Source organism: Eutrigla gurnardus (genome assembly GCF_963514095.1).
Source record: "Eutrigla gurnardus genome assembly, chromosome: 9".
Lineage (NCBI taxonomy): Eukaryota > Metazoa > Chordata > Actinopteri > Perciformes > Triglidae > Eutrigla > Eutrigla gurnardus.
The window spans coordinates 29,464,529-29,483,442 of record NC_139923.1 but is presented as its reverse complement, the minus strand read 5'-3'; the positions used below and the strand labels follow the sequence as shown (position 1 = coordinate 29,483,442).

General features: G+C 54.4%; 1 protein-coding gene across 1 annotated transcript in view; it reads right to left on the bottom strand.

Moving 5' to 3' along the window:
* Positions 1-555: 555 nt before the first annotated feature.
* Positions 556-18,914, bottom strand: part of lrp5 (low density lipoprotein receptor-related protein 5) — a 42,100-nt gene continuing 23,741 nt past the window's right edge. The window contains exons 12-29 of the mRNA XM_084017062.1: positions 14,510-14,726; positions 14,277-14,430; positions 14,064-14,199; positions 13,574-13,818; positions 8,608-8,792; positions 8,241-8,389; positions 7,990-8,167; positions 7,106-7,302; positions 6,444-6,649; positions 6,181-6,371; positions 5,158-5,367; positions 4,945-5,070; positions 4,544-4,780; positions 2,710-2,820; positions 2,394-2,633; positions 1,646-1,788; positions 1,461-1,558; positions 556-887 (exon numbers count right to left, since the gene is read on the bottom strand). Coding sequence (XP_083873188.1) covers positions 563-887; positions 1,461-1,558; positions 1,646-1,788; positions 2,394-2,633; positions 2,710-2,820; positions 4,544-4,780; positions 4,945-5,070; positions 5,158-5,367; positions 6,181-6,371; positions 6,444-6,649; positions 7,106-7,302; positions 7,990-8,167; positions 8,241-8,389; positions 8,608-8,792; positions 13,574-13,818; positions 14,064-14,199; positions 14,277-14,430; positions 14,510-14,726 — 3,348 coding nt within the window. The 3' untranslated portion in view covers positions 556-562. The remainder of the gene's footprint in view (positions 888-1,460; positions 1,559-1,645; positions 1,789-2,393; positions 2,634-2,709; positions 2,821-4,543; positions 4,781-4,944; positions 5,071-5,157; positions 5,368-6,180; positions 6,372-6,443; positions 6,650-7,105; positions 7,303-7,989; positions 8,168-8,240; positions 8,390-8,607; positions 8,793-13,573; positions 13,819-14,063; positions 14,200-14,276; positions 14,431-14,509; positions 14,727-18,914) is intronic.

Below are 18,914 nucleotides of genomic sequence, written 5' to 3'. Positions count from 1 at the left end.
TAAAAATAATTCCTCTGTGATTTACGTTTGTTCATATTATTTTAACACTATATACAGTCCTGCCAACAGGGGGCGCCGCGAGGGAGATGAACGGCGTGAAAAGCTCTCACGCAGCACCAGTGGCTTCTGGGAACTCTTGGTTTCCCCCGTTTCCGAGGGGGGGAGCAGCGAGGGCTCGGACAGGAAGGAAGTGGCCCGGCGTTCTTCTGATGGAATGAAAACGAGACCCGTCGCCTCCTCTTTGTTGCCCAGCGGCGAGGCGAAACGGCGGGAATCGACCCCTCGACCCGCCGTGACTGTGTGGGCCAGACACATGGGACGCGGACCGGATCAGACCGGATCGGATGCTGGTCGCCCTGAGAGCTGCAAGGCGACTGGAATGATGAGATGGACGATGAGGGACAAAGGGACCTTGAGCAAGGCACTGGACCGGCCGGATGAGGCAGCGTGGGACCGGTCAGGTTGGCACACGAGTTCTTTCCCTGGTAAAGGGGGGCCAGATGAGGCCAGTTCTTGTAGTGGTCTGCATCCCTCCTCACAGAACTCCCGGGCTGTTGGGGGGTCACGAGGAGTCGGTGCAGGGTGACGGGGGAGGGGGGCACAGGTGGAAGTAGGAGCGCTCGGTGGACGGGGAGGGTGGGCAGCTCTCCTCGGCCGACAGGTACTGGGAGCGGGGCGTGGGGGGTGGAGGGTAGGGGTCCGAGTCCGAGTTCAGGTCCATATAGTACTTGTTGTGCTTGCCGTGGCCGGCGTGGCCCGTCGCCTTCCAGCGGCCCGCCGAGGACGCCGGCCCGGCAGGCGGGTGGTGTGGGGTGTAGTCACTGTCGCAGACGTCAGTGCTGCAGGGAGTCGTAGGGGGGGCGGCACCCCGGACCGGGTGGTAGGGTCTGATGGGGGGCAGAGTTCAGATCAGGAGCACTTCGATCACATTTCAATCAAACAGTGTTTCTACAGAGAGGAGGTCAAAACAGGGAGGTAGACTGGTACGGTCCTTTAAAGGGGGTCAGAACTAGACTGATACGGTCCTTTAAAGGGGGTCAGAACTAGACTGGTACGGTCCTTTAAAAGGGGTCAGAACTAGACTGGTACAGTCCTTTAAAGGGGGTCAGAACTAGACTGGTACGGTCCATTAAAAGGGGTCAGAACTAGACTGGTATGGTCCTTTAAAGGAGGTCAGAACTAGACTGGTATGGTCCTTTAAAGGGGGATCAGAACTAGACTGGTACGGTCCTTTAAAGGGGGTCAGAACTAGACTGGGATGTTCCTTTAAAGGGGGTCAGAACTAGACTGGGACGGTCCTTTAAAGGGGGTCAGAACTAGACTAGACTGGCCTTTAAAGGGGGTCAGAACTAGACTGGGATGGTCCTTTAAAGGGGGTCAGAACTAGACTGGTACGGTCCTTTAAAGAGGGTCAGAACTAGACGTGTGTGTGTGTGTGTGTGTGTGTGTGTGTGTGTTACCGGTAGGATCTGGTGGTGGACGGGCTGTTGGATGAGTAAAAGATCTCGGTGTTGTAGAGAGATCGGTCGGTCGCCGGAGACGGGGGAGGGTTCAGGATCTACACACAGGACCAGATCTGTGTTATCAGACTGTGGACAGGAAGTGGTGTGTGTGTGTGTGTGTGTGTGTGTGTGTGTGGACAGACCTGAGGGTAGAAGGCTCCCTTGGTGGAGGAGGAGCTGCTGGACGAGGCTCCAGTCACATGGTTCCTGTCGTAGAGCGGCGCTCCGCTGCTGCTGCTGCCCATCAGGCTGACGGATCCCATCATGGACTTCCCACAGGAGATCCCTGCACACAGGTCACATGTCACTCAGGGGGCGTCGCCGTGGAGATGGGCGCTAGGACCTACCACTAGAATCAACCTAGAATCTACCTAGGTTGTAACTAAGTTAGCTAGCTAGCTAGCAGGATGAGCTAACGGCCGTGTTGGGGACGCACCTAGCTAAGTTAGGTAGCTAGCTTGCAGGAGGATGAGCTAACGGTTGTGTTGGTGACGTACCATACTAAGCTAGCTAGCTAGCTAGCAGGATGACCTAACGGCCATGTTGGGGACGCACCTAGCTAAGTTAGGTAGCTAGCTAGCAGGATGAGCTAACGGCTGTGTTGGGCACGCACCTAGCTAAGCTAAGGTAGCTAGCTAGCCAAGCTAACGGTTGTGTTGGTGATGTGCCTAGCTAAGTTAGGTAGCTAGCTCACGGTTGTGTTGGTGACGTACCTAGCTAAGTTAGGTAGCTAGCTAGCCGAGCTAATGGTTGTGTTGGTGACATACCTAGCTAAGTTAGGTAGCTAGCTAACGGTTGTGTTGGTGACATACATTGTGTGAGACTAAACAAACCTACGACACTCAGACGTTCTCGTTGAACTGAAAACCCTGGTGGCGGGTCCGACCCTACCTTGGAAGGTTCCATGCTGTGAGCTGCTGGGGGCGATGAAGTTGAGGGGCACATGGGGTGTACCACTGATGTACTCGTGGGGGAACGTCCCGCTGGGGCCCTTGTAGCGCCGACACACCACGCGCTGGCACACAAAGTAGGCGCCGCCGATGACGAAGACCAGCAGGATGATGGCGATGACGGGGCCAATGGTGTTGGGCCCCGTGTTGGGGATCCCGCTGGAGGGGGGGGACACGTACTCTGCAAGACAGGAACACGGGTCAAGGACTCGAACCACGGACCAGATGAGCAGCTCGTGTTTGAAGCGGTTTCTCACCACAGTTGAGCTCGTCGGAGCCGTCGGGGCAGTCGGAGTAGTTGTCACACTGCTGCTTCTTGGTGATGCACTGGTTGTCACCACAGCGGAACTGGTTGGGGGGGCAGATGGCTGGAGGGGGGAGCAGACCGAAGATCCTCATCAGTTCACTTCCTGACCTATCTTCTCCCGCTCTCTCTCTCAAACACACACACAGCGGGTACCAGGGATGCCCTGCTTTCTGGTCTGTACTGTTCTGTACACTTTAGTCCCCTATCACAGAACCACATAACGTAGCACAGGGTCCCTACACCTTCTCCAGAGTCACATTCAAGCACTTTCCAAGCATTTCCAGGTGCATTTCCATGCTTTCCTAGCACCTTCCAGCTGTGGTAAATAGGCTTGGGCGGTAATACGGTATACCACGGGTCTTAAAAATAGCAACGGTATCAGTTTCAATACCGTCATTAAAAAAATGCAATGCACTTATATAGGAGAGAGAGAGAGAGAGAGAGAGAGAGAGAGAGAGAGAGAGAGAGATGGCGAGTCGCGCACCGAGTGACCTGGTCTCAAAGAAGAACACGACTTCTGCAGTTTGGCAGTATTTCGGGTTCCGACCTTAATGAGAAGTAGAGCTTAGTTCGGGCCCAGAACATCAAGCCCGACCCTACCCGAGCGCGTTCTGTCCGAACCCGGACCGACCCGACACATTAACTGTAATTAAGAGCCCGAGCCCGATTTCAACCCGACAATTATTTTTCATGCATGAGGCTGTTGTATGTGCATATCCGTGGGAAGCGGGGGTGCGGCTGCAAAAATATACAAATCATTTTATAGGCTACGTTAGTGCCGCGATTAGGATATGACTGGACAAAGCCGACACGTATGTTATCGCCTTAGTCTCCCACTACTCACTTGAAATGATCCCGTACCTCGGACTTTCCAACTTGCTCAACGTTAATTGTCCTGTTTTTAATTCATCCTTTATGTCTCCAAGTTCCATGTTGCACTTTAGCGTAACTCCTTTATTCTTTGATTTAGCTGCACAGAGCAGAACCGTTATGAATGATGCGTGCGCACGATGTGTAGCGTCTTTTTTTTTTTACTTTGTGTAACTTTGTACACATTTCTTATGTAGACCTACTCTGCTAAACATATAACCAATAATATTTAATGTTTATGCCTAGCCTTCTCCTCAGATTAGGGGAGAAGTCTAGGCATAAATGCAATGATAGAAAGAAAAAAAAAGAACGAAAGCCTGAGGGTAGTGGTGGGAAATGGGCCGGGTTTGGGTCGGGCTCGGGCAGAGAAGCTAAACTCTAATGAGTTTGGTGACGTCGTCTGAGCCTTACGTCATAATTTTTAATTAGTCACGGTAATCCCGTATACCGGGGTAAAATAGGGAGGAGGTTTGGATCAAAATTTGGATACCGCCCAACTCTAGTGGTAAACTCCATATTTGTACCAATCCAATGGTCAGTATTCAGTCTACTTATTCTGTCACTTGTTCATCACATTAAATGAGATGTTATTGTCCTCTAAACAACCAACATGATGTTTGGAGACAGCTTTTTACAGAAGGACCACAAATGAAAGGAAAACTAATTCCACTAACAGATCCACAGAAATATAATCACCAACTATTTTCATCATCTGTTCATCATCAAAAGTCATTTTTCATAAAGAAATGTCAGAAAATGCTGTTTTCAGTCCCTCAGATATGGAGATCTTCTTTCCTCTGTTCTATCATAGATGTCATCACATACAACACACATTTCAAGCACTTTTCAAACCTGGAAAACACCACACTAACATTCAAGCACTTTCCAGGACAGCAGCTTATGTGTAGACCTACTCTCACAGTCCTGCTCGTCGGAGTGGTCGGCACAGTCGGGTTCTCCGTTGCAGCGCAGCTGGGCGTCAATGCAGCCTCCTTTATCACACTGGAACTGGAAGGAGGAGCAGACGGGGCAGTTCTCCTCGTCGCTGCTGTCGTCACACTCGGGGAAGCCGTCACAACGCCACGCCATCGGGATGCAGTCGATCTCCCCCGTGGAGCAGGTGAACTGCTCCGTGGAGCAGGTGGGGGGCTCTGGAGGAGGAGAAGGAGGAGTTGACGAGGAGTTCATGAGGAGGAGTTAGGTCATGAGGAGGAGGAGTTAGTTCATGCATGAGGAGGAGTTAGTTAACGAGGAGAAGGAGCAGGAGGAGTTAGTTGACAAGGAGCAGCAGGAGGAGCAGCAGGGCGGTGCTCACCTCCACAGTGCAGCAGGTCCTGCAGCAGCACCAGGTGGACGGGACAGGAGCAGCGAGGCGTGCCGTCGCCCTTAGCGATGCAGATGTGAGAGCAGCCGCCGTTGTCACGGGAACAAGGGTGGGACGCTGGAGAGAGGGAAAGAGACACCCGTTATACACACAGAGTAGAGCGGCCCGCTGACCCAGGGCACTAGTCCGAGTCTGGGTCCCTACCGAACTCCTGCGGGTCCATCTCCTCCACGGCGTGGATGGAGGTCAGGTAGGAGATCCGGCCTTGGATGCGGGTCCTCCCGTCCCCGGTCAATTTGTCCACCCGCTCGATCATCTGCTGCTGCCGGTCGATCCAGTACAGGTGGTCTCCCAGGACCGTCAGGCCCATGGGCTGCAGGATGTTGGAGTCCTGCAGGACGATGCGATTGGCTCCTGGGGGAGGTGGAACGATGACAACAGGACCAATCAATGATCATGACCAATTCAATCAAAAAATAAATACACACACACACACACACACACACACACATATATAAATATATATATATATATATATATATATATATATATATATATTTATTTTTTATTTTATTTTTTTTCTATATCTTGTATATGTATGGATTAGAGGTGTAACGATTCATTCGATGAATCGATGAATCGATTGTCAGTCCTATAGATTCTACTAAATCGATCTGCTACAATAAATAAATAGAATGAATCGTTTTAGCTTCACCAATAATCGATATAAATGCATTAAATCGGATTAATCGTGATTCTTATGATTAATGTTTTAATACGTTTAAGACACTCTCTCCCCTGCCAGCATGTAGTCTACTGAATAATGTTAAAAATAACTGAGCAATGTTTAATTACATTTTTGTATTCAGCATAAAATATTATGCAGGTTTACTTTTTTATAGAATAAATATGTTATTTGTTCACCTTTCAGAAGAATACAGATAGTCTCACTCACATTATTGCATGTTTATTTCATGGATATAGAACTTTGGTTACAAGTTACTGAATCGAATCGAATAGTTACAAAAAAAACCATCATCCTTGAATCGAATCGCTAATTACTGTATCGTTAATCGAATCGAAGTAAAGCCAAAGACTCACACCCCTAGTATGGATCTATCTCTTCTATATCTATCTATATGTATGGATCTATCTCTTCTACATCTACATGAATCCCCCTGAGGTTTGTGGTCTGGAGGGTGATGACCAGGTCTGACGAGGACTCACCTGTGAGGTCACTGCTCTCAATGCGTTTGAGGTCGGCATCGACCCAGAACAGCTTCCCCAGGGTGTTGTCCAGAGCCAGGCCCACGGGCCGGATGAGCCCGGTGGTGAACAGGGACTCCCTCTCCGTGCCGTCCAGACTCGCCCCCTCGATCTTGGCCGAGCGCTCCTGGACCGTGGTGAAGTACATGTACCTGCAGGGGGCGACACGCACCGTGAGCGGCGGTTGGACGTAGCGGGGGCGGCGGCGGCGGCAGAACACTCACCCCTTCTCGGCGTTGACCACGAGGGCGCGTGGCTTGTCGGCGTCGTCCTTCAGCACCACGCCCACCGCGCGGCCGTCCATGCGCTGTACGTTGATGGTGTTGGTGGTCTCGCAGGTCCAGTACACGTGGCGGCTGTAGGGGTCCAGGCTCAGGTCGTGGAGCTGGTTGTCCACCGACTGAATGCTGCTGCTCGTGATCATGGAGGACTGGAGGTCAAACACAGGGTCAAAGGTCAACCACAGACCTCAACAGGCTTGGACTCGTGCAGAGGTTTGCTTGAGCACAAGAACGGTGGCGTTCATACAGGAGTCATGTGACACGGCAGGTGAGATGACACGTCTCAGTAAATGATGTATACTTCTTATTTATTTGAGTATTTTCATGACGAACAAACTTTTTCTCCGCTACATCGTACGCTACGTTCTGTTCCGAGACTTTGGCCAAAGGCTGTCACATGACTCCGTTCCACCAATCAAACGCAGCCACAAGCTACTATTGACTCAATGTTTGTAAAAAAGCTGACTTTGCCTTAATTTATGTTATTTTATAAAGATTTACTTTATTATTGTTTTAGTTAAGGGATATTGTTTGTCAGTATCTGGGTTTTCTCATTGATATTGTATATTTTGATGCTCTGATTATTGATCAGAAGTTCGTCCTACCATGGCCCCGTCGTCGCGGGCCCGGCGGACGTTCTGCCGCCCGTCCAGCCAGTAGACGAGGCGGTCCAGCGGGTCGTAGCCGACGGCCCGGACGTTCCTGAGGACGTGGATGGGCAGGATGATGTCGGGACTCTGCTCCCCCAACACCATCCGGCTGATGCTCGCCTTCTGGCTGAACAGCAGGAAGCTGGAGGGAGCTGCAGAGAGGTGGGAGGGGGTTCAGAAGGTAGAAGAGCACGGATCGGCCAATCAGAACAGCTGGAGGAATGCCTGTCCGCCACACTGATCCTCAATGTTCTCAATCCCCATTTATTTTAAAACAGAGGTTTACAGGGTCCCTACACCTTCTCCAAAGTCACATTCAAGTACTTTCCAAGCATTTCCAGGTGCATTTCCATGCTTTTCCAGCACCTTCCAGCTGTGGTAAACTCCATATTTGTACCAATCCAATGGTCAGTATTCAGTCTACTTATTATGTCACTTGTTCATCACATTAAATGAGATGTTATTGTCCTCTAAACAACCAACATGATGTTTGGAGACAGCTTTTTACAGAAGGACCACAAATGAAAGGAAAACTAATTCCACTAACAGATCCACAGAAATATAATCACCAACTATTTTCATCATCTGTTCATCATCAAAAGTCATTTTTCATAAAGAAATGTCAGAAAATGCTGTTTTCAGTCCCTCAAATATGGAGATCTTCTTTTCTCTGTTCTATCATAGATGTCATCACATACAACACACATTTCAAGACCTTTATTCTACATCCAAGCACTTTCCAAACCTCAAGTGTTTTCAAGGATTTCCAGCACCTGAACCAACCCTGACAGTGTATTCCCTGCCTTGCTCACGGACAACTGAACACACTCCGTACTCACAGCTGCAGTTGCGTCCGTCGGGGTTCAGGGTGTAGTGGGAGGCACAGCGGCACTGGGCGCCGGCGGGCGTGGCCAGGCAGAGGTGGGCACAGTTCCCGTTGTTATGGGAACACTCGTTGGTTCCCTCCTGGCGGGAGGAGTGGAACACCAGGATGTCCAGCATCAGCTCCAGCTGGCCCTGCAGACAGAGAGAAGGTGAGGCTCGGCTCCTCGTCACAGTTCAGGTTCAGGATCTCTCTGAGGGTTCGTACCTGCAGCACCACTGTGCGGTTCAGGCCGCTGCGCTTGTCTGCGCGTTCGATGCTGCGCAGGTTGAAATCCGTCCAGTAGATGAAGTCCCGGTACTGGGTCAGACCGAAGGGGTGGGGGAGGTCGTCCACGATGATCTCCCTCTGAAGGCCTGCAGGAGACACACCACCATCCTCATCATCATCATCATCATCATCATCACAACCATCATCATCATCATCACCATCATGTAAGAGACCACCTCAGTGTGAACGGGGAGAGGAGATGATCTTTTGAAGATGTGTAATGTGGGCGACCCACCACCAGGGGGGGGGGGGGGGGTTTAACAAGCTGCGAGAAGTGTGTGTGTGTCTGTGTGTGTGTCCGGACCTTGCATGTTGGTGCTCTCGATCATGCACGTGTCCAGGTCGGTCCAGTAGAGCCGGTGGTCCACGTAGTCGATGGTGAGTCCGTTGGCCCGGCCCACTTTGTCCACCAGGGTGGAGATGGTGCTGCCGTCCATGTAGGCCCTGGCGATCCGAGGCCGGCCCCCCCACTCCGTCCAGTACATGTAGCTGCAGGGCCAAAACACAACATTTTATTATTACCAATCCAGAAAAATCCTCACTGAGATGCCTAAGAGACCCTGAGGAACACCGTAGAAGAAGTCAGGCTGTGATTTGGTGTCTAGAACAGACTAACATCAGCCCACATTAATGAACCTGGGTTCTGTTGGTACCAAGACATCAACAAGGTGGGGGAACGAGGGGATGGAACGAGGTGGGGGAACGAGGGGATGGAACGAGGTGGGGGAACGAGGGGGGGGAACGAGGTGGGGGAACGAGGGGAGGGAACGAGGTGGGGGAACGAGGGGGGGGAACGAGGTGGGGGAACGAGGGGAGGGAACGAGGTGGGGGAACGAGGGGGGGGAACGAGGTGGGGGAACGAGGGGGGGGAACGAGGTGGGGGAACGAGGGGAGGGAACGAGGTGGGGGAACAAGGAGAGGAAACGAGGTGGGGGAACGAGGGGGGGGAACGAGGAGAGGAAACGAGGTGGGGGAACGAGGGGAGGGAACGAGGGGGGGGAACGAGGAGAGGAAACGAGGGGAGGGAACGAGGTGGGGGAACGATGGGAGGGAACGAGGTGGGGGAACGATGGGATGGAACGAGGTGGGGGAACGAGGGGAGGGAACGAGGGGGGGGAACGAGGAGAGGAAACGAGGGGAGGGAACGAGGTGGGGGAACAAGGAGAGGAAACGAGGGGATGGAACGAGGTGGGGGAACGAGGGGAGGGAACGAGGGGAGGGAACGAGGTGGGGGAACGAGGAGAGGAAACGAGGGGATGGAACGAGGTGGGGGAACGATGGGAGGGAACGAGGTGGGGGAACGAGGTGGGGGAACGATGGGATGGAACGAGGGGAGGGAACGAGGTGGGGGAACGAGGAGAGGAAACGAGGTGGGGGAACGAGGGGAGGGAACGAGGGGGGGGAACGAGGAGAGGAAACGAGGGGAGGGAACGAGGTGGGGGAACGATGGGAGGGAACGAGGTGGGGGAACGAGGTGGGGGAACGATGGGATGGAACGAGGTGGGGGAACGAGGGGAGGGAACGAGGGGGGGGAACGAGGAGAGGAAACGAGGGGAGGGAACGAGGTGGGGGAACAAGGAGAGGAAACGAGGGGATGGAACGAGGTGGGGGAACGAGGGGAGGGAACGAGGGGAGGGAACGAGGTGGGGGAACGAGGAGAGGAAACGAGGGGATGGAACGAGGTGGGGGAACGATGGGAGGGAACGAGGTGGGGGAACGAGGTGGGGGAACGATGGGATGGAACGAGGGGATGGAACGAGGTGGGGGAACGAGGGGATGGAACGAGGAGAGGAAACGAGGGGATGGAACGAGGTGGGGGAACAAGGAGAGGAAACGAGGTGGGGGAACAAGGAGAGGAAACGAGGGGAGGGAACGAGGAGAGGGAACGAGGGGAGGGAACGAGGAGAGGAAACGAGGGGATGGAACGAGGTGGGGGAACGATGGGAGGGAACGAGGGGAGGGAACGAGGAGAGGGAACGAGGAGAGGAAACGAGGGGATGGAACGAGGGGAGGGAACGAGGAGAGGAAACGAGGTGGGGGAGCGAGGGGAGGGAACGAGGAGAGGAAACGAGGGGAGGGAACGAGGGGAGGGAACGAGGAGAGGAAACGAGGTGGGAGAGTGAGGGGAGGGAACGAGGAGAGGGAACGAGGTGGGGGAACGAGGTGGGGGAACGAGGGGGGGGAACGAGGAGAGGAAACGAGGTGGGGGAGCGAGGGGAGGGAACGAGGAGAGGAAACGAGGGGATGGAACGAGGTGGGGGAACAAGGAGAGGAAACGAGGGGAGGGAACGAGGAGAGGGAACGAGGTGGGGGAACGAGGGGAGGGAACGAGGTGGGGGAACGAGGGGGGGGAACGAGGGGGGGGAACGAGGGGATGGAACGAGGTGGGGGAACAAGGAGAGGAAACGAGGTGGGGGAACAAGGAGAGGAAACGAGGGGAGGGAACGAGGAGAGGAAACGAGGGGAGGGAACGAGGAGAGGGAACGAGGTGGGGGAACGAGGGGAGGGAACGAGGTGGGGGAACGAGGGGATGGAACGAGGGGGGGGAACGAGGAGAGGGAACGAGGTGGGGGAACAAGGATAGGAAACGAGGGGATGGAACGAGGGGATGGAACGAGGTGGGGGAACGAGGGGATGGAACGAGGAGAGGAAACGAGGGGATGGAACGAGGTGGGGGAACAAGGAGAGGAAACGAGGTGGGGGAACAAGGAGAGGAAACGAGGGGAGGGAACGAGGAGAGGGAACGAGGGGAGGGAACGAGGAGAGGAAACGAGGGGATGGAACGAGGTGGGGGAACGATGGGAGGGAACGAGGGGAGGGAACGAGGAGAGGGAACGAGGAGAGGAAACGAGGGGATGGAACGAGGGGAGGGAACGAGGAGAGGAAACGAGGTGGGGGAGCGAGGGGAGGGAACGAGGAGAGGAAACGAGGGGAGGGAACGAGGGGAGGGAACGAGGAGAGGAAACGAGGTGGGGGAGCGAGGGGAGGGAACGAGGAGAGGAAACGAGGGGAGGGAACGAGGGGAGGGAACGAGGAGAGGAAACGAGGTGGGAGAGTGAGGGGAGGGAACGAGGAGAGGGAACGAGGTGGGGGAACGAGGTGGGGGAACGAGGGGGGGGAACGAGGAGAGGAAACGAGGTGGGGGAGCGAGGGGAGGGAACGAGGAGAGGAAACGAGGGGATGGAACGAGGTGGGGGAACAAGGAGAGGAAACGAGGGGAGGAAACGATGGGATGGAACGAGGTGGGGGAACGAGGGGAGGGAACGAGGGGGGGGAACGAGGAGAGGAAACGAGGGGAGGGAACGAGGTGGGGGAACAAGGAGAGGAAACGAGGGGATGGAACGAGGTGGGGGAACGAGGGGAGGGAACGAGGGGAGGGAACGAGGTGGGGGAACGAGGAGAGGAAACGAGGGGATGGAACGAGGTGGGGGAACGATGGGAGGGAACGAGGTGGGGGAACGAGGTGGGGGAACAAGGAGAGGAAACGAGGTGGGGGAACAAGGAGAGGAAACGAGGGGAGGGAACGAGGAGAGGGAACGAGGGGAGGGAACGAGGAGAGGAAACGAGGGGATGGAACGAGGTGGGGGAACGATGGGAGGGAACGAGGGGAGGGAACGAGGAGAGGGAACGAGGAGAGGAAACGAGGGGATGGAACGAGGGGAGGGAACGAGGAGAGGAAACGAGGTGGGGGAGCGAGGGGAGGGAACGAGGAGAGGAAACGAGGGGAGGGAACGAGGGGAGGGAACGAGGAGAGGAAACGAGGTGGGGGAGCGAGGGGAGGGAACGAGGAGAGGGAACGAGGTGGGGGAACGAGGTGGGGGAACGAGGGGGGGGAACGAGGAGAGGAAACGAGGTGGGGGAGCGAGGGGAGGGAACGAGGAGAGGAAACGAGGGGATGGAACGAGGGGAGGGAACGAGGAGAGGAAACGAGGTGGGGGAGCGAGGGGAGGGAACGAGGAGAGGAAACGAGGGGATGGAACGAGGTGGGGGAACAAGGAGAGGAAACGAGGGGAGGGAACGAGGAGAGGGAACGAGGTGGGGGAACGAGGGGAGGGAACGAGGTGGGGGAACGAGGGGGGGGAACGAGGGGGGGGAACGAGGGGATGGAACGAGGTGGGGGAACAAGGAGAGGAAACGAGGTGGGGGAACAAGGAGAGGAAACGAGGGGAGGGAACGAGGAGAGGAAACGAGGGGAGGGAACGAGGAGAGGGAACGAGGTGGGGGAACGAGGGGAGGGAACGAGGTGGGGGAACGAGGGGATGGAACGAGGGGGGGGAACGAGGAGAGGGAACGAGGTGGGGGAACAAGGAGAGGAAACGAGGGGATGGAACGAGGGGATGGAACGAGGTGGGGGAACGAGGGGATGGAACGAGGAGAGGAAACGAGGGGATGGAACGAGGTGGGGGAACAAGGAGAGGAAACGAGGTGGGGGAACAAGGAGAGGAAACGAGGGGAGGGAACGAGGAGAGGGAACGAGGGGAGGGAACGAGGAGAGGAAACGAGGGGATGGAACGAGGTGGGGGAACGATGGGAGGGAACGAGGGGAGGGAACGAGGAGAGGGAACGAGGAGAGGAAACGAGGGGATGGAACGAGGGGAGGGAACGAGGAGAGGAAACGAGGTGGGGGAGCGAGGGGAGGGAACGAGGAGAGGAAACGAGGGGAGGGAACGAGGGGAGGGAACGAGGAGAGGAAACGAGGTGGGGGAGCGAGGGGAGGGAACGAGGAGAGGAAACGAGGGGAGGGAACGAGGGGAGGGAACGAGGAGAGGAAACGAGGTGGGGGAGCGAGGGGAGGGAACGAGGAGAGGGAACGAGGTGGGGGAACGAGGTGGGGGAACGAGGGGGGGGAACGAGGAGAGGAAACGAGGTGGGGGAGCGAGGGGAGGGAACGAGGAGAGGAAACGAGGGGATGGAACGAGGGGAGGGAACGAGGAGAGGAAACGAGGTGGGGGAGCGAGGGGAGGGAACGAGGAGAGGAAACGAGGGGAGGGAACGAGGAGAGGAAACGAGGGGAGCGAACGAGGAGAGGAAACGAGGCATACCGACGGCATACCGACGGCATACCGACGCGATGACATCACTTCTCTCTAGCTCCGACAGAGTGGAGGGACGCGCTACATGAAGTTATTGGCACCGGCTCGTGGCCTTGACAGCCCTCCAGGAAGATCCAGGTGTCGGGCAGCGACTCACACCCCCCCCCCCCAAAGCATTCACATGAAAGCTAGACGCTGTGATTCATGGTGATGATGTCACCAAACGACCGCTCTTACCCGTTGGCCGGGTCCAGGGCCAGGGAGCGCGGGTTGTCCAGAGAGCGCGGGTTCTCCAGGTCCTTGCAGACCAGAACCTGCCGGTACTGGCCGTCCAGCCGGGCCACCTCGATGCGGTTCGTGCCCGTGTCAGCCCAGTAGATGTTGCGACCCATCCAGTCGACCGCCATGCCTTCTGGGTAATCCAGGCCAAATTCGATGACATGTTCCACGGAGCTGCCGTTCATGTACGCTCTGCTGATGGTCTGAAGAGGAGGAAGAGGAGTTTAAATACCACAATCCTGAACCAACACATGGAGGATTTGGTAGCGTGCAGCAGTGAAGCAAAAAAAAAACATTCTCTTACATATTTGAGTTTAAATGGTGACCACAGATGAAAAATAGAAGATGAACAAAACATTTGGGCCGCCCTCCGTACTCGTTACTGATTAACTGTCCCCATAAATCCTGCACACGGGACCTTTAAACCAGATGTCATGAATACAATCACCTTCGCCTGAATGTCCGTCCAGTAAATCCTCCTCTCAGAGACGTCGAAGTCGAGAGCCGAGGCTTCTTTGACCCCTGTCAGAGGGATCGCCACGTCGTTGCTGTTGGTTCCCAGAGAGATGCTCCGGATGTTGTCCCTGCCGACGGAGATACCACGTTTAGCTGCATTTCATTTGGACAGGTGGACAGGTAGACAGGTGGACCGGGGACATACCTGTTGGTGAAGAGCAGGAAGGCCTCGGGCACCACGCAGGTCTGCAGGTCTGAGAGGAGCTCCATCCCCATCGGACAGGCACAGTTGACGGCCTGCCGACACCAGAAACAAAGATGGCTGCATCCTCCATTGTCCGCCGCGCAGCCGTTGGTACCTGGAAGGTTCAACATTTACATCACTCTAAACCCCTGATGGGTCTACAGACCATCTGAGAGACCAGCCGCCCCCCTTACCGGACGTCTCCGTCACTTTGGTGGCCTTCAGCCCCATCAGGTCCGGCAGCTGGTCGATGATGATCTCCCGCACCGCCGTGGCCTTGTGGACCCGCTCGATGCTGCGGCGCTGCCAGTCGGTCCAGTAGATGTAGTCGCCCAGCAGCGTGAAGCCGAAGATGTGAGGCAGCTTGTCCTCCAGCAGGGTCTGTCTGCTGCTGCCGTCCACGTTGATCACCTGAGACCAGACGGGGTTAGTTAGACCTCTGAGCCACATGACACCCCTGTCTTTCAGGGTCCTACACCTTTATCCAAAGTCACATTCAAGCACTTTCCAAGCACTTCCAGGTGCATTTCCATGCTTTTTCAGCACCTTCCAGCTGTGGTCAACTTTCCAGCACCTGTACCAACCCTGTTGGTAGTGGAGCTGCTGGTGTCACATGACACTAGAACCCCTCAGAGACCACCAGAACAAGTCCTGCGAGAGTAAAACCTGTCAAGGGGTGTTCAGGGGGGTCTGCTGACCTCTGACCTCCAGATATGCGACTGAAAATGTTTCTATGGCGACACACAAATCTCTAATTAACCTCAGCTTCCAGATGGCGTTCATCACTGGTCTACTGTAAACCTGATGTCTCCCCCTAGACCTTCTGTCCCCCTAAAAAGGCGGATCCGGGTCCACGAGGCTATAGAACTCAACACATTTAATAACTGGAGGAGGAAAAGGGAAACACTTCCTCTGACGTCAACTCAAATGTCCTTGAGCCCAAGGTCGCCATTCTGTAGCCGCGGCTGACCTCTGACCTCCCAGGGGAGGGGCCCCTTTCCATCCAGGGAGTGACGGGGGGCCGACGATGCAGAGGAAACAGGATGGACGGAGATACGTGGACGTCCACAGGAAGTCAAAAATCACGGGATTCTCACAGGAGGACAAAATCAGGGAAACCAGCTGAAATGGGATTTTCAGCAGGAAAACATGGACCCGGTCTTAGATCTGAACAGCAGACCTGGACCCGGTCTTAGATCACAACGGCAGACCAGGACCCGGTCTTAGATCACAACGGCAGACCAGGACCCGGTCTTAGATCACAACAGCAGACCTGGACCCGGTCTTAGATCACAACGGCAGATCAGGACCCGGTCTTAGATCACAACGGCAGATCAGGACCCGGTCTTAGATCACAACGGCAGATCAGGACCCGGTCTTAGATCACAACAGCAGACCTGGACCCAGTCTTAGATCTCAACGGCAGACGGTAACGAACTTCCAGCAGAAAACTTTTAAATGTGCAGCAAAATATGTGAAACTTGTTGTGGTGAGTAACAAGAGAGACGACATTTTGTTTAACACACACACACACACACACACACACACACACACACACACACACACACACTCTCCTGTCTCCGAGTATGTTTATGTGCGTTTCAGCCACGAGGCATCTATTACGAGGCCGTTGAAAGCTGACACCCCCCCCCCCCCCCCCACAAACCCCCCGCTGTGTGTGTGTGTGTGTGTGTGTGTGTGTGTGTGTGTGTGTGTGTGTGTGTGTGGTTGTGTGTGTTTGGACGAGCACAAAGTGAGAGCTGCAATTGACAAGGCTGCAATTAGAAGTTGCGTCCACCCCTCCTCCTCCTCCTCCTCCTCCTCACCGCCAGCTATTACCAGAGCGCCGCGCCGCAAATAGACTCACGCTTTTATTTTAGACACACTACAGTCATGTGTGTGTGTGTGTGTGTGTGTGTGTGTGTGTGAGTGTGTGTGTGTGTGTGTGTGTGTATGTGTGATTCCCACACATGGCGAAACGTAACTGCTGCCATCGTGTTTATCTTGAGTGCTGCGGTCTGGATCAGGCCCCTGTTCAGACCCGGTTCAGACCACCGTTCAGACCCCCGTCCAGACCCCCATCCAGATCTATGTTCAGACCCCCATCCAGACCTATGTTCAGGCCCCCCGTTCAGACCACCGTTCAGAACCCCGTTCAGACCCCCGTCCAGACCCCCATCCAGACCTATGTTCAGACCCCCATCCAGACCTATGTTCAGACCCCCATTCAGGCCCCCCCGTTCAGACCCCCGTTCAGGCCCCCGTTCAGGCCCTGTTCAGACCGCCGTTCAGACCCCCGATAAGGCCTATGTGTTCAGACCCCGTTCAGGCCTATTTTCAGACCCATGTTCAGACCCCATCCAGGCCCCCGGTGACGGCGTGGAGACGGACCTGGGAGGTTTGTGGCTGCAGCCAATCAGGCGTCTCGGAGTGGCGGTGTTGTTGTGTGTTTACCTCGTGATCATAGAGACGCAGAGTGATTACCTTCACAGCAACATGCTTGTGAAAACTAATTTCCTCTCCCGAGACAATAAAACCCGTCGATGCGATCTGTAAACCCAGCAGGGCTTCAGACCGGAGCCAAGACAGCTGATCCCGGGGGGGGGGGGGGGTCAGCTGAGGTTTGGTTTACTGTTCAGCCTACAGGATCAAGTCCTGGTCTGGATCATGTTACTGGTTTTGACCCCCCTCCCCCGTATATATTAGGTCTGTCACGTTAGTCCCTCCCCTTTTTGTCATTGTGCTACCGGGAGATGAAAGCTGCACCGACGTCGTCATGGTGACATCACCCGTCAGTTTGTGGACGACAATTTTGAAGCCATCGAATTCAGCATTTTGGATTTTTTGCAACCAGTGAAAGGAAGTGACCATATTTGGAGTGTGGAGGAGCGACAGGTGAATAACAACGGCACCCAGAGCAGCACCCTTACTGGATCTGGATCCATGTGGATTCTGGTGTGAAGCTGCTAACAAAGTTAGATTCATAATTCAAGGTCAACTTTACAGCTAAGTGTTAAAGTCATCTTAGTAGCTAACTAGCATTGGTAGCATGGTAGTGACCTGTCAATCAGCAGGTAAGCCCCGCCCCCTAAAGCATCCCCTATTTTCTCATAGACTTCTATACAACCAGAGGAGTCGCCCCCTGGTGGCCAGCAGAGAGAAGTAGGACCATTTTCTCATAGACTTCTATACAAACAGAGAGGAGTCGCCCCCTGCTGGCCAGCAGAGAGAAGTAGGACCATTTTCTCATAGACTTCTATACAACCAGAGAGGAGTCGCCCCCTGGTGGCCAGCAGAGAGAAGTAGGACCATTTTCTCATAGACTTCTATACTACCAGAGAGGAGTCGCCCCCTGGTGGCCAGCAGAGAGAAGTAGGACCATTTTCTCATAGACTTCTATACAACCAGAGAGGAGTCGCCCCCTGGTGGCCAGCAGAGAGAAGTAGGACCATTTTCTCATAGACTTCTATACAACCAGAGAGGAGTCGCCCCCTGGTGGCCAGCAGAGAGAAGTAGGACCATTTTCTCATAGACTTCTATACAACCAGAGAGGAGTCGCCCCCTGGTGGCCAGCAGAGAGAAGTAGGACCATTTTCTCATAGACTTCTATACAACCAGAGAGGAGTCGCCCCCAGGTGGCCAGCAGAGAGAAGTAGGACCATTTTCTCATAGACTTCTATACAACCAGAGAGGAGTCGCCCCCTGGTGGCCAGCAGAGAGAAGTAGGACATAGAAATGCAGTAAGAAACTACAGAATCCACTCTGGTTTGCTTTCACAGCAAACAAACAGGAAAACGATGGATTTCACACTAAAACATTTCCTCAAACAAACTGATCGTCACATTTCAACTCTAGCGACTCTGAAGCCCAAAGATAATACGGAGAACAGATTCAGATTCAGTGTTAATGTGATGAGGAGGAGTGAAGAACTCATTTAAATATCCATTCAGAGGGGGGGGGGGGACAAACAGAAAAAAATAAACCATTCACTTTGATGGGCCTCTGATCCGAGGGAGGTTCCTGACCCCTCCACAAAAAACCTATTCATTTATCACTGTGACACAATTAGACATGGCCATCCCCCTTCCTCTCCCCTCCTCGCTCGCCCTTTCTCTGCACCGGCTTTTTCACCAAGAATTATGCACCAGGAGGTGGGTTCTCCCCCTCCCCATCTCCTCTCCTCTTGTTTCATTTTGGGTGTGAGAACGTCTCATTTCTTGATGGACACAAAAAAAAGAGGACAAAAAGACAGAAAGAGAGCAAACAGAAAAGTAACAAAAGGACTCATTGGACACGCAGGCAGAAGTCAGACCGGCACAGGACAGTCCACATACACTGCTCTGAGGTCTAGATAGGAGTCCACATGAGTCCAGAGACCAGACCAGACTATGTGGAGGAACCAGAGACTGTCTGTGGTCCAAACAACAAGGTCTCTGCTGTATTTATGTCTAGATGACCTTATATGGAGTGTTGATGGAGCAGCTACAATATTAGCGTAGCCTAGCACCATCAACCAGACTCCATTCAGAAAACCAGCGTTTTAACAGTAGTTATCTTGTGGTCTTGCTATCCCATGGTCAAACCTTTGCGTTGGATGTG